General features: G+C 31.5%; 4 protein-coding genes across 5 annotated transcripts; 2 read left to right on the top strand and 2 right to left on the bottom strand.

Moving 5' to 3' along the window:
* Positions 1 to 4,714: 4,714 nt before the first annotated feature.
* Positions 4,715 to 8,051, top strand: LOC124932621 (cation/H(+) antiporter 18-like). Of its 2 annotated transcripts, none has more exons than XM_047473280.1 (4): positions 4,715 to 4,949; positions 5,364 to 5,627; positions 5,705 to 6,706; positions 6,785 to 8,051. In XM_047473280.1, exons 2-4 carry the CDS (start codon positions 5,433 to 5,435, stop codon positions 7,973 to 7,975), a joined length of 2,388 nt encoding a protein of 795 aa, XP_047329236.1. In that variant the 5' UTR covers positions 4,715 to 4,949; positions 5,364 to 5,432; the 3' UTR covers positions 7,976 to 8,051. The 2 variants fall into 2 exon arrangements, with proteins under 2 accessions (XP_047329236.1, XP_047329235.1); XM_047473279.1 differs by having other exon boundaries at positions 5,357 to 5,627.
* A 244-nt stretch (positions 8,052 to 8,295) lies between these two features.
* LOC124933092 (dirigent protein 5-like) lies at positions 8,296 to 8,889 on the top strand. The gene has a single exon (XM_047473820.1). It carries the CDS (start codon positions 8,296 to 8,298, stop codon positions 8,833 to 8,835), a length of 540 nt encoding a protein of 179 aa, XP_047329776.1. The 3' UTR covers positions 8,836 to 8,889.
* A 386-nt stretch (positions 8,890 to 9,275) lies between these two features.
* On the bottom strand, positions 9,276 to 10,793 carry LOC124931138 (reticulon-like protein B3). The gene is made up of 5 exons (XM_047471534.1): positions 10,425 to 10,793; positions 10,107 to 10,290; positions 9,873 to 10,014; positions 9,732 to 9,801; positions 9,276 to 9,616 (listed from the first exon to the last, which is right to left on the bottom strand). Exons 1-5 carry the CDS (start codon positions 10,579 to 10,581, stop codon positions 9,441 to 9,443), a joined length of 729 nt encoding a protein of 242 aa, XP_047327490.1. The 5' UTR covers positions 10,582 to 10,793; the 3' UTR covers positions 9,276 to 9,440.
* A 579-nt stretch (positions 10,794 to 11,372) lies between these two features.
* LOC124928835 lies at positions 11,373 to 12,054 on the bottom strand. Its single transcript, XM_047469088.1, has one exon. It carries the CDS (start codon positions 12,048 to 12,050, stop codon positions 11,373 to 11,375), a length of 678 nt encoding a protein of 225 aa, XP_047325044.1. The 5' UTR covers positions 12,051 to 12,054.
* Between the last annotated feature and the right edge of the window lie 1,706 nt (positions 12,055 to 13,760).

The following is a 13,760-nucleotide window of genomic DNA, read 5'->3' as shown; positions in this document are numbered from 1 at the left end:
TTTCAATTTAATTAAGACTAGCTAGGTGAGAATTGAAATAATGACTTTTGAATTTTGTGTTTAATATATGTTATATATACATAACTTAAAAATTAGTATTGAACTTACAAAATTTCAACACTAATTTATTTTGCTATAATTTTGTTTTCATCTCTATGCACTTACAACAACTTAAGACTTTTTTGTTCTGTTAAGATCAGCCCCTTTTGTTTTTGTATTGGGATAATTCTAATATAATTTACCAATATTTTGGTTTCATTGTTTGAGTTCTCAATGTTTTGAATTCAACATTTGGTTGCTTCTGCATATGTTTTGGGTCACTATAAATATTTTATTGTTGACAGCACTAAACGATCTAAAAAAAGAATTTATCTATTTTTCTGAACTTTGATTTAGTGATACACTTAGATTTTTTTTTAATTAATCGAGAACTAACATGAAAACCCATAGTACGTGATGAACCCGTTTAAATTTAAAGCGCTTACCTATGAAATATTTGAAACCGTGACTTTTGGTTTGATATACTTAGTCTTACCAGATTTGTGGTAGCTAGGCATTTCCAAGTAACTTTGGAATTATCATAAGCTTAAATAGCAATTTGCCTATAAATTGGGTGAACCACTTTAAAATTGGATGACTTAATCATCTCAACATGATCATTTTTTTTTTTTGTGATCTGCATATTTTGGGTAGACTACTCTAGTATATTGTGGAAAAAAATTGAAAGGAGGCTGTTAATAGAAATGGTGCTTACTCATGTCATCTATCTATATATCTTTTAAAAGATTGGGTTCTTACATCTAATTAAATGAGATTGGTAGATTATTTAGAAATTCAGTTTTTTTTATTGGCATGTTTGGAGAGTTGTGAGTGAAATTGAGTATGAAAGAGAAATTTTTATTAAATTTATTAATTTATACATAATTAAAAATATATTTCAAAAATTCGTATCTAAATTAACATCTAAATAAGATATTTAAAAAAAAAGTGTTTAAGTAAATAAAAATAAATGCATAAACCAACTCCAATTCCGAAATTAGTTATGTAAATACAATTTTATTAATACACGTGGATTATAACTACAATAACAAAATAACCAATATATATAATGAGAGTTTAAATATTTTAATTATATATTAAATGGTATAATTTTTGTTTTTATAAAGAAAGATATATTCAATTTCATCTCTAATTAATTGCCTTTTAAATTGAAGGAAAACTAATAATTAATATAGTAAATTATGAATTATGTATAAGGTAAAACTTGAAATTTGATAAATGAAATAATATTTAGAAACATATTTATAGTCTAAACCTTCTAAATGTATGTAGTTGTTTAATTGATGTTGCTTGAGTAGCCTTTATGTTTATACTCTTTAATTGTATTTTAGTATTTTGTAAGAATTTTTTATCATAAAATTTGGATGTTTAAGAATATATGAATTAATAAATTCATTTTATTCTTTTAATATTAATTGTTTTTTTAAGAATAAAATTTCATATAGATAGATAACTTAATGTTTGTAGTCTTTTACAAATATTAGGTTCACACTCAATTATTATCGTTGACTGCGTATGTTTTCTTTTTCAATTAGTGTTATTTATAGATATTCCTACCCAAGACAAATATAAAAAAATAATATTCCACTTATTAACCTAGATAAATTGAAAAATAAAAATTAAGACGAATTTAAAAGGAGTAAAGAGAAAATTTTGAATGGATAGAATGAAATAATGTAAATTTTGTTATTTTTTGAGAATTAAAAAAATTTAATACTTAATTAAATTGAAATAAAAATAAAGGTAATGTCTCACTACATTAAGAATAAAATAAAAAATAAAGATAAACTAAATTCAAAAGAGTAAAATTAAAGGCTTATTAGTAAGATATAGTGCTAATTTCAACAAATTTTATTGCGTGAATAGTCATGTTAAACTATTATTTAAGGCCTCAAATTGTTATTTGAAGTTTAAATTTATATCATTTTTATTAAATATGAATCATTTTTACTCAATAAATCTCACTTTAAATTTTGAAATGAAGGTCTAATTATAACAGAATTAAACATTACATAGTTTATCTCAAAATTAATATCACTAACGTTTCGAGAGATTAGGCGGATGAACATATCTTTCCAGGGAAATACGTACTATTTGAGATTCAAAATTCTAAGAAATTTATTTTCTTCCGACAAGTCAATTTAGAATTAAGGTAAGGAATAAAAAATATAAAAATAATAGCTTCTGTTCGTAAAATTTGTGAAAAATGTCGATTAATCCGTACGCTGGGACAAATTCATTTTGTTTCATTTGAAACAAGGTTTTGTACCAATATGGTAAGAATAAAATATTCTTTGAATTCTTCCACGTAATTCGTCATAAACGAAATAATATTTATAATTAATAGATTAATATTGTTTTTTCACTTCACAACTCCCCTACTGGTATTAGAATTCGAAATTAAATTATTTTTATTAAATTGGGTTTTATCTTTGATTTATTTTATATTAGACTTAAAATATCAAAATTTTAATTATTTGAAGTTTAAAAGAAATAAAATTATCTATTCTTAGTCTAATATAATATTTTTATTTTTTAATTAATTTATCAAGTTTATAAAAATAAATTAATAATTCCCTTTTTTCGATTTTTTATAATTATTTTTACACATTGCACAACTTTTAAAACATTCCAACCTATTCAACAGTTTTGAACGAGTATATCTAAAAAATAATACTTAATTTAAAATGCAAATATATCCAAGGTAAACCGTACATTAAGTTTTGTTATAAAGTTTTTTGAATAATAATTAAAAAATCTATCTCTATTCAAATATTTTCAATTTTTTTCTTAAATTATACCTTTATTTAATTACCGAACCAACTTCGACTAATTAAATGCGTAAATTTAAAAAATAATACTAAATTTTTAAACAAATACATCAAAGATATTTCTAAATATCATTTAATTTAAAAATAATAAATTAATTAAAAAACAAAAATAAATAACATTTTAACATTAATAAAAATACTCAAATGACTAAAATTTAAAAAATTCCAGATTTATATATGGAACAATTTAATGTTGGACCCCATTTAATAAAATCAACCCTGATTCAATCCTCAAATAACAATTGTACTTTACATTAATTTGCAATTTTGACCCTATAGTATTTACTGTAGACAATTTCATCTCTAATATTGAAATCACTTTCCATTCAACCTCTACGAACAATTGGTTCTTTTTTATATTGCAAGTTCAAAATTTTAGATGAAATAGTTGGTCTATCAACCTATTAGGGTCAAAATGGCAAATATATGTATGTTTTGGAGGGGAAAGTTGGGAAGTGAAAAAACAATTTATTTATTTTTAATCTAAATATTATTTAATTTTAGACAGGACTAATTAATTAAAAATAAAAATATCATGTCAAAACTAAAAAAAAATCAAAATCATTTAAAAATAAATTGATAATAATTATAAAAAGAATAACTTTATGTGAAATTATAATAACTAAAAAAATATTAATAATATATAATCATAACTTTATGTAAAATTATAATAACTAAAAAATATTAGTAATATATGATTCATAAATTTATGTCAAAATAGTTAGTTTATTCACAGATAATGTTAGCATATATAGTATAATTATATTTTAAAATTGAATTTAAATAATAATTTTAATTAAACATAAATTATGTCTAATATTAAAGTTATTTAAATAAAATTAAAACATTTATATTATACTTTATTTATAATAATATATAACTTAGCTTACGAATTATTATAATTAAATAATTTAAAATTAAAATATTTCAAAAAAAATGAAAATTACTAAAACAATCATTTATTATATTTTTTAATTAAGTTCAAATAATAATAAATAAATTATTTTAATAAAAATAAAAATAATTAACCTGTTAAATTAAATTTATATTTATAATTTTATATAGATGTATAGAGATTGGATATATTTATTAATTTTGTGGATTACTTATACTATTCTTAATACTTAAGCAGAATCCATTCATAATGTGACTCAGTTGGATTGAAAATTGATTTTATGTTACTATCTAAAGTTTGTATTCATTTTTTTTTTTTATTTAAAAGAATTTAAGATAAATTTATATTATTATTATTTTGTTTTATTTTCATTTATTTAATTATTTTTATTTTCTTAATTCGAATCCTTTTCATTTTATACATTTATTAATTTAAAAATAAAAAATAAAAAAATTCAACACCGTTTCTTTCTCCAAATTCTATCTGAATTATATGTGTGATATGTTAGTGTATGTAACTGCGATTGCAAACATATATACATATAAATTATTTATTTGGGAAACAAAATACTGATAATAACTTAATATATACATGATCTAAATGAAATGTAGCAATTACAAAAATAGATATTTCGTAATAAAATGTAGCAATTACAAAAATAGATATTTAGTAATAAAATGGGTAATTATAACAAATTAAACGCGTAAAGAAATAACTATTAATTCCTATAATATATACATAGTCTAAATGAAATGTTGTAATTACAAAAATAGATATTTCATAATAAAATGTAGCAATTACAAAAATAGATATTTGATAATAAAATGAGTAATTAATTATAACAAATTAAACGCGTAAAGAAATAGCTATTAATTCCTCCTATATATATATATATACGGGGGCAGCCGATGCCGACGAAGAAGCTCCTCCCCGTTGTTATCGGAGTAGGACTCTATCTGAATCGATTTCAACGCGATTCGGTTTTGAAGAAGATATCGTTCTACTATCTAGAACACTAGAACGCCGAATTTGACTGTTCCAAGGTTCAAACCGGCCAGCTTATTTTTAACCCCGCTCGATCTGCTTGCACCAAAGGAAGGAAGGAAGGAAGGACGGACTGAAAGCGAATGTGTTAATAAAGCAAATCCGAAAAGCCGATTCAGGTCACTCTCTTTTTCTTTCTCTTCTTGTCGGTTAAGGTGGGGGCGAAGAATCTGAGAGGGTTTTATTATTATTATTATTTATTCTATGTGGTGGATGGTAGGCAAAGTCATGGATGGATGGTCCATGTTTTGGTTGAGCTGAAAACGACATAACTGTGTGATGAATAATTAATTAGCTTGCTAGCTAGGCTGATGAGATTATTACTCGAAATTTTTGTACTGAATTGGAGATCTAACATCTTTATTGGATTTTATTATTACATTGCAAGAATCGATTTGATTTCAAGAATTTTCTTTGATTTCTTTACAGTTTACTTTAATCACATGTGTAAGTCACTGTTAGATCCAAGAATGGTCATGTGACTCATGTGGACAGATAATCTAATGAGAACAAATGATGATCCCAGCTTTCAGGTGCATAGATTGGGAATTAATTCCTCACATATACATGAATTTGGCTTGAAATTCTAACTTAAAGAAAAGATGGTTATGAACTCAACTCTAAAATGTCCACCCCCCATGAAGGCTACATCAAATGGTGTCTTTCAGGGTGACAATCCTCTCCAGTTTGCTCTCCCACTGGCAATTCTACAGATATGTTTAGTTGTTGTTGTCACTAGAAGTCTTGCTTTCGTTCTTCGCCCCTTAAGGCAGCCCCGTGTCATTGCTGAGATCATCGTAAGTCTTTGATTCCCTGCTTCTACAATATCCACCTGTTTGTTTACAAGTGAAAATGGCTGACATTCTACATACAGGGAGGAATATTGCTTGGGCCATCGGCTTTGGGGCGCAATCTGGATTATCTACACACTGTTTTTCCAGCTAGAAGCTTGACAGTATTGGATACACTGGCCAATCTAGGTCTCCTTTTCTTCCTATTCCTTGTTGGTCTAGAATTGGACCTGAAGTCTCTCCGTAGAACTGGGAAGAGAGCCTTGACCATTGCAATTGCTGGGATCTCCCTCCCTTTTACATTAGGAGTGGGGACTTCTTTCGTTCTCAGAGCAACTATTTCAAAAGGAGTAAACCAGGGCCCATTTCTTGTGTTCATGGGGGTGGCTCTTTCTATTACTGCCTTTCCTGTCTTAGCTAGAATCTTAGCTGAACTAAAGCTTTTAACCACAGACGTAGGAAGAATAGCCATGTCGGCAGCCGCTGTAAATGACGTGGCGGCTTGGATTCTTCTTGCCTTAGCTATTGCCCTATCCGGAACCAACAGTTCTCCCTTCATTTCTTTGTGGGTTTTATTATGCGGGTGTGCTTTCGTTTTAGTTTGCATACTTGTTATCCCGCCTGTCTTCAAATGGATGGCTGATAAATGCCCGGAGGGAGAGCATGTGAATGAGAATTACGTTTGTGCAACGTTGGCAGTTGTTCTAGCTGCTGGATTTGTGACGGATTCTATTGGAATTCATGCCCTTTTCGGGGCCTTTGTGGTTGGCGTGCTTCTTCCGAAAGAAGGGGCGTTTTCAGGTGCGTTGGTGGAGAAGGTTGAAGATCTTGTTTCTGGCTTGTTCCTACCGTTGTACTTTGTTTCAAACGGATTGAAGACTAATGTCGCCACTATCGAAGGCCTGCAGTCATGGGGTCTTCTTCTTTTGGTCATAACCACAGCTTCCGTGGGAAAGATTGTTGGAACTGTTGTAGTCTCTCTTTTGTCTGGTGTGGATTTCAAAGAGGCTTTGACATTAGGAGTCTTGATGAACACTAAGGGGTTGGTGGAGCTAATTGTCCTTAATATTGGGAAAGATAAAGGGGTATGTATAATGTATGATCCCATCTAGAGTGTTTTTCCAATATTATTATAAAAATCTAAAATTTCTTTCACTTAACAGGTTTTGAATGATCAAACATTTGCAATCATGGTTCTAATGGCTCTATTCACAACCTTCATTACAACACCATTAGTTATGGCTATCTACAAACCAGCCAGAGTAGTCGAGAAAGGCGAGTACAAGAACCGAACCGTTGAGAGAAAGAAAACAAATTCTCAATTAAGAATATTAACATGTTTCCACAGCACGAGGAACATCCCGTCCATGATCAATCTCATCGAGGCATCTCGAGGAATTAGGAAGGAAGGGCTTCGCGTTTACGCCATGCACCTCATGGAACTCTCCGAAAGATCCTCTGCTATCCGAATGGTTCACAAGGCAAGAAAGAACGGACTTCCGTTCTGGACAAATGACAGATCGTCCGTCAGCAACCAGATAGTGGTCGCATTCGAAGCCTTCCAGCAGCTTAGCAAAGTGACAATCCGACCCACAATGGCAATCTCGAGAATGTCGAATATTCACGAAGATATATGTTCTAGCGCGGAAAGCCAGCAGGCCGCAATTATAATCCTGCCTTTCCATAAGCACCAACGTCTGGACGGACAGTTGGAGACCACGAGATACGAATTCCATTACATAAACAAAAGGGTCCTTGAACACGCCCCGTGTTCGGTCGGTATATTGGTAGACAGGGGACTAGGAGGAAACGCTCATGTTTCGGCTAGAAACGTTGATTTTATTGTAAAGGTGTTGTTTTTCGGTGGTCCTGATGACATTGAAGCACTTGCGTACGGTGCTCGTATGTCGGAACACCCGGGGATTAGACTTGCGGTGATTCGTTTCCGTGTAACTTCGGAGATGAATAACGTTGGAATCGATGTGGGTGAGGATGAAATAGAACAATCTAGGGACGAAGAATGCTTGTCGGAATTTAGAGAGAGGATGGAGAAGAACGAGAGGATTAAATACGATGAGATTGAAGTGGGGAGTGGGAGAGAGGCGGTTGAGGTTATCAAGAGACAACATGATGGGCGGTGCCAGCTGTTGGTGGTGGGTCGTATGCCGGAGGGTCAGTTAGTGGCGGCGTTTGAGGGGTCGTCGAGGAATGATTGTCGGGAATTGGGGCCGGTCGGGGGGCTTTTGACCTCGCCGGAGTTCTCCACTTCGGTTCTTGTGGTGCAACAGTACCGGACCCAGTTGCCGGAGAGTTCGTTGGCTTCGTTGACCGACGATGATGATGATACAAACTAATTAATTTATAATTGACTATAATAATAGACTAAAGTGAGTGTAACTCATCATCTTATCTTAAAAGGGTGGTTACTTGTTGCTGATGAAATAATAATAATAATAATAAATAATTTTGGTTAATATACATAAAAAATTTCAAAGATATAAAAATTAGAAAAACAAATAGACAACTGAGAAAAATTGTAATTTTTTATTTTTTACAAATTCCCCCTAAAAGTCTTGCAAAATAATAATCTTAGGAATATATTTGTATAGTGGTTGCCTATAAATACAAGACAACTACTTATCTAACTAAAACAAACACACAATCGAGAATATTCATGGAAGGCATGGTGAGGAAAACCCTTTTGATAATTCTTTGCCTTTTCATCTCATCATCACTCACTTCTTCCCACCCGAAACCAGCCAAACCTTGCAAACGAATCACACTCTATTACCATGACACTATGTTCAAAGGAAATAACGTCCAAAACGCAAGTGCTGCTGCCATCACCAACTCCACGGGCCTCGGCTCCTTCAAGTTTGGAGAGACGGTTGTTTTCGACGACCCCATGACCGAGGACGGGGATCTCGCCTCCCCGGCCATGGCAAGGGCACAAGGGTTCTACTTCTACAACATGAAGAACACTTACAATGCTTGGTTCGCTTACAGTCTTGTCTTCAACTCGAGCCAGTACAAGGGGACCATCAATGTAATGGGAGCCGATATAATGGATGTCGATAGAAGGGATCTTTCGGTGGTTGGAGGCACAGGGGATTTCTTCATGGCTAGAGGGATTGTCACTTTCATATCGGATGTAGTGGAGGGTGCTGATTATTTTCGGTTGAAGATGGATGTTAAGTTGTTCGAATGCTACTAAAATAGGTCAATTTCTAGGTCGAATAAGACTATTGATAATAATGCATTCGTTATGTCATATATCTATGTATGTAGATTGAAGACAAATGATCTTTTTATAACAAAGGTGCAAATGTTGCCATCACAAAAGCAAGTTTTATCCTTTTTTGTACCAGACAGTTGTGTGTTAGTTAGCAGTCTTCATTAGCTTACTAAACAATACTAAGAATTTGGTCTAATGTCATGTTTTTTATTGCTTAAGCACAATATTGCTTATATAATTTAAAACATATATTATGACAAGAAATGCTTAATATTGTTTACTTAAATGTCATGTTTTCTATTTTGACCGGGTTGTAACATACCCGAGTAAATAAAAAATAACCACCTAAATTTTCAATAAATTTTATTAAAGAAAATGGCGTAGCCACCATTAACAAGTATTAATCCACATTCGAATTCCAAAACCCTAAAACATTATATAATAGGTTTCCAATCATATTGCAATTTCACACGATTCCCTAAAGTATGAGATTTGAATTGAGGGTTTGTAGAAGACAATAATAAATTCACAACAACAAGCCTACATACTATCGATCAGTCGTGGGATTAGGCCGTACAATAACTTCAAGCCGTCTTCTTACCACCTTTAGAGGAGATTGTCGTCGGGATCTTACTCAAAACCTTTGCATCAAAAACTTGATACTGCTTCTTTATCTCTGCTATTGCCTTCTCCCCGAATGAATCCACACGAACCTCGTACTTCTCGTACAACACAGGTATTGTATGAAGCAAAACAAATGCTGACATTCATGAAAACTTTTATGACATTCATGAAGAAATAAAGAAAAAACTAATAAAACTTCAAAACGAAAGAATGAATCAATGAATCAATGAATCAATACTCAAATTTAATACCTATGTAGAACAATGTCAAGAAATCACAGAAACTTCCAATGACAGACGAAATCCACAAGCCAGCCATTACCTAGCATCATTTGCAGAAACATTAGTAAGTAATGCTGATCAAGAATGGAGACAAGTAAGTGTTTAACATACATAGAGAAATTGCTTCAGATCCTTTCCAGAGGCAATATCCCGTAGAATTTCAATCGTTCGATTTATCTCTAGTCTAAGAACAGAGGTAATTTGATGAATGGGTTCTTCGGGAATGGAAATCTCTGGAATACGAAGGGGAGATCTGAAACAAACAAACAAACAAACAAACAAACAAACTCCATGGATGAAATTCTTTAGGAATTGGATCAGTTGATATAAACACTTTTTTCTTACTTCTTGTTAATGAAAATGGTAACATTAGACCATAAGAAGAGAATCCCCAGAGCCAGCATCAAACCATGGCATACAAGAGTGATCAAGTGATACTGAAGTAACTCAAACAACACCCATATAGCAGTAGCTCCGGCTAGGACTCCTCCTGATATCTTTCTATTCCTCCAAAGGAGTACATCAGCCGCTGCATCAATTACCAAACCATCACGATAAGAACAAAGTGGACCTATCTATCTTTCTAATAAACATTCATTCATATAGATATAGGTGATCTAAGCTGAAAAAGCGGATTTTGATTAGGATTTAGGAGGAACATACATTTACCACCGCCAAGGACCTTGTGAACGGGTTTTTCCCTTGCGAATAGCCGATAAACATCAGATTTAAGTGTCGACGAGGAATCGTCATCGTCGGAATCTGAAGAAGAGGTAGAAGAATCATGGCCGTGAAACCTGTCTGTGATTTCCTCCATCATCAGCGATTCTTCCGTGAATCGTTATGAGTCAAATCAAAAACCCTAATTTTGGATTGGTAATGAAATTGATACTGATATTGAAATTCTTCAACGGGATGACTGAGTAACGGTGAAAGAGGTGTTACCCGTGTGATGAGTGAGTGGCACGATGATAAATTCCAGTCTTCGCCGTCCAAACGTGACCTACCCCGCCGTCCATTCTTTTTCTTTATTATTATTAACCAAACTTGTCCTCTAAACTTTGTCAAGGTCGAATAAATCTGCATATATGTTATATTAATGTGAATCAAATCTGTTTATTCATAATCATAGGCAATTTGTCAAAATCTTTACCTACCTGAATCTCACATGTTTATTTGCAATTCTAATTATTATGGCATAAACACAAAAACATAAACACAATTCTCTATTTAAATTAAAATAACATAAACACAACATAAAATAAATAGGAAAAAAAATAAAAAAAAAAGTTAAATAGTTTGGCGGGTTTACTCTAGAATCATTTCAGGTAATCCACCGACGATTTTGACCGGTTTTTTATTCACGTTAAACAGGTCAATCTGATTTCGACTCGAACCAAAAAAATCATCAACCTAACTTAACTAATTTTTTCGTGTTAAATTGGAATAGAGTACTTGTGATGGTTCAGAAAATGACTGCCTCAAACTTTACATATTGGATGGTTATTAAAATTGTATGTGATAGTTTTGAATTTGCTTCCCTAATAATAATACCTTTTAATTAATACACATGCAAAATCCTTGTTCAACCTACCTAACCTAATAAAATTACTAACTAGAAACCTTCTGATGGCAATCTTGATCTTCAATTTCCGTTGTATTTAAATTGACAGTGAATGTGCAATTCATGGTCACAACTACATGCTTCTTTATCAAATTCAAAATCTCCACTTTCCCTCCGACCCTCGTACATCCGTTAACCTTAATTTCCCCTGTTCTCAGATCGTCTCCCAACCTGGGAACTTGCATAAGTTTCCACCCCATAACCTCCGCCGTCGTGTTCATCCCCACTGTTCTCCCCGCTCCCACAATCATCCCGCCAGCAGGATTCCGGCTACCACCCACCGTCATCCCCCCGTAATAGATCTCCGTCGTACTGTTTCCAAATTTGAAAGCTTCGATGTTAGGGTTCTTAACATAAACGTCGATTAGAATAGTGAAATTGGTGGTGGTAATGTTGAATTGGTTTGTGTTGTTGAGGCCGTATAATAATAAGGAGATTGAGTTGAGTTTTAGAATTGGGTCTTTGAGTTTGAGAAGGGTGAAGAAGAGGATTAATAAAACAAGTGATAGAATTAAGAGGAGAGCAGATACGCAGCCGCAGCATTTCAGACATCCTTTCCGGACCGGGAGCTCATCATAATCATGATCATGATCATTATCATGATCAATTGGAATCCGGTGAGCCGCCGGTGCAAGGGGCTGTTCTGGGTCTTCTTTTGAAGCCATATTATTATAAGTGTGACCACATTTAAGTTGATTTTCTATGCATGATAGACTCAAATTATTTATAATAGCTTAGAAGATGATATGGAAACGCGCCACCGCTTTGAATAATAATAAGTATTTATTTAAATTCTTGTGTTTGTTTTTATAAATAAAATTGGTTGATAGTCTATGGAAGCTTCTCTAGTCAAAGTCATTATACCGTATATGAAACGAAAACAAGGAATTTTGCCCTTTTTTTTAGGGTTTTAAGGTCCATTAACTTGGTTGGACATTTCATACGTGATCTTGTTTGTTTAGCATCCTTATTCTTCTACTAAGCTTGTTTGGTTAGGCATCCTCCTAATTATCATAGAACATGTTTAATCTTTGGTCTTTTGGGTTTAAAAAAAAAAAATAGTTTAATTAAATTAAATATCCAGGAAAAGTGATTTTGATCTTGTTGTTGGAATGATATGAACTATGACTTTTTCAATAAGGAAGTGGATTAGAGAAAACAACAAAATAATTATTTTTAGTATTTATAAAATAAGAAGGTGGCTAATAAAGTTTATAAAGATCCATTCAAATGTAAACGAAGAAAACAATTAAAAGAAAGAACACAGCCATTAGTAAACAGTTTCATAGTTATTTTTTATTCAAAATGTTAATATATTATACCCACTCCAAAACTTATTTTTAGTATTATAAATAAGAAGGTGGCTAATAAAGTTTATAATATAAAGATTCATTCAAATGTAAGCATTAACATAGCCAACAAATTTGTGTGGTGTAACGTTATAAATAATAAATAAATAATACTATAAACGTATGGTATGGTCTGTAGTACAATAACACGTCCGAAGTAACTTTTTATTGTTGGATTGTTGCTTAATTAGAATTTAAAAACTTATTTTAATTTAATACTAGTATTTAGCTAGTGACTAATTAAGACCAATTCTTCATTCCTCGTACGGAGAATATCTTTTGCCGTCACCATATAACTAATTAACTACATTAATTTCACAACACTTTTTTTTATTTTTTATTTTTTATAATAGATGTTTAAAATCATATACTTTAATCGATAGGAAATTAAAATTGTAAGGCCTGCTGCTGGAACCCACAAGTTTGTGACAGGGATGAATATATTTATTATAAATAACTTAAGCAATATAACAAAGGTAACCACAATTCAAACAGAAAAACTAACTAAGAATTAATTTTCCACAACATATTAATTATCAAACATTTGATCTATAATGAATTGTTCATGTGAGATGTTTCTGTAGTCTCCCAAATTTATACACAAAGTTATTGATGTTCCATTTTTATTCCTTTGATTTAGACTTTTGAAATGACACAATTTTTTCTTTCAGAATGATTGAAGGGGTTGTTGTGTGACTATGGTAAATAAATTTGTATTTAGTAGAAATTTGGATTTAAAGCTATATACATTATTATTATTATTATAGTGTATGAGTTAATATCTTCTCGCATGTAATATCTAAATATAATTTAAATGTTAAATGTTTTACCTGAAAAATTAGAAGTAAACAAAACCATGTTAAGTTGAATTTGAAGCTTATAATTAAGGGGTCGTGATGAATTTCTAAACTATAAATAAATAAATAAAGACTCTAAAAGTTATATTGTTTTATCCTAGAGGGCATATATGGTTATACATTTTAAAATAATTGATTATTTATTGTTAAATTTAACCATTATCTCTTT

Source organism: Impatiens glandulifera, chromosome 3 (assembly GCF_907164915.1).
Source record: "Impatiens glandulifera chromosome 3, dImpGla2.1, whole genome shotgun sequence".
NCBI classification, from domain to species: Eukaryota; Viridiplantae; Streptophyta; class Magnoliopsida; order Ericales; family Balsaminaceae; genus Impatiens; species Impatiens glandulifera.
Note: the sequence above shows the minus strand (reverse complement) of the source record. Positions and strands in the feature narration are given on the sequence as shown.

Bases quoted from the DNA above. Each gene is read 5' to 3' on its own strand.
- LOC124932621 (XM_047473280.1), top strand. From the start codon at position 5,433: ATGGTTATGAACTCAACTCTAAAATGTCCACCCCCCATGAAGGCTACA. The intron at 5,628-5,704 runs GTAAGTCTTTGA...TTCTACATACAG, and splicing joins GTGTCATTGCTGAGATCATC to GGAGGAATATTGCTTGGGCC. The intron at 6,707-6,784 runs GTATGTATAATG...TTCACTTAACAG, and splicing joins ATATTGGGAAAGATAAAGGG to GTTTTGAATGATCAAACATT.
- LOC124931138 (XM_047471534.1), bottom strand. From the start codon at position 10,581: ATGATGGAGGAAATCACAGACAGGTTTCACGGCCATGATTCTTCTACC. The intron at 10,015-10,106 runs GTAAGAAAAAAG...TGTTTGTTTCAG, and splicing joins ACCATTTTCATTAACAAGAA to ATCTCCCCTTCGTATTCCAG. The intron at 9,617-9,731 runs GTATTAAATTTG...CATGAATGTCAG, and splicing joins CTTGACATTGTTCTACATAG to CATTTGTTTTGCTTCATACA.
- LOC124928835 (XM_047469088.1), bottom strand. From the start codon at position 12,050: ATGGCTTCAAAAGAAGACCCAGAACAGCCCCTTGCACCGGCGGCTCAC.
- LOC124933092 (XM_047473820.1), top strand. From the start codon at position 8,296: ATGGAAGGCATGGTGAGGAAAACCCTTTTGATAATTCTTTGCCTTTTC.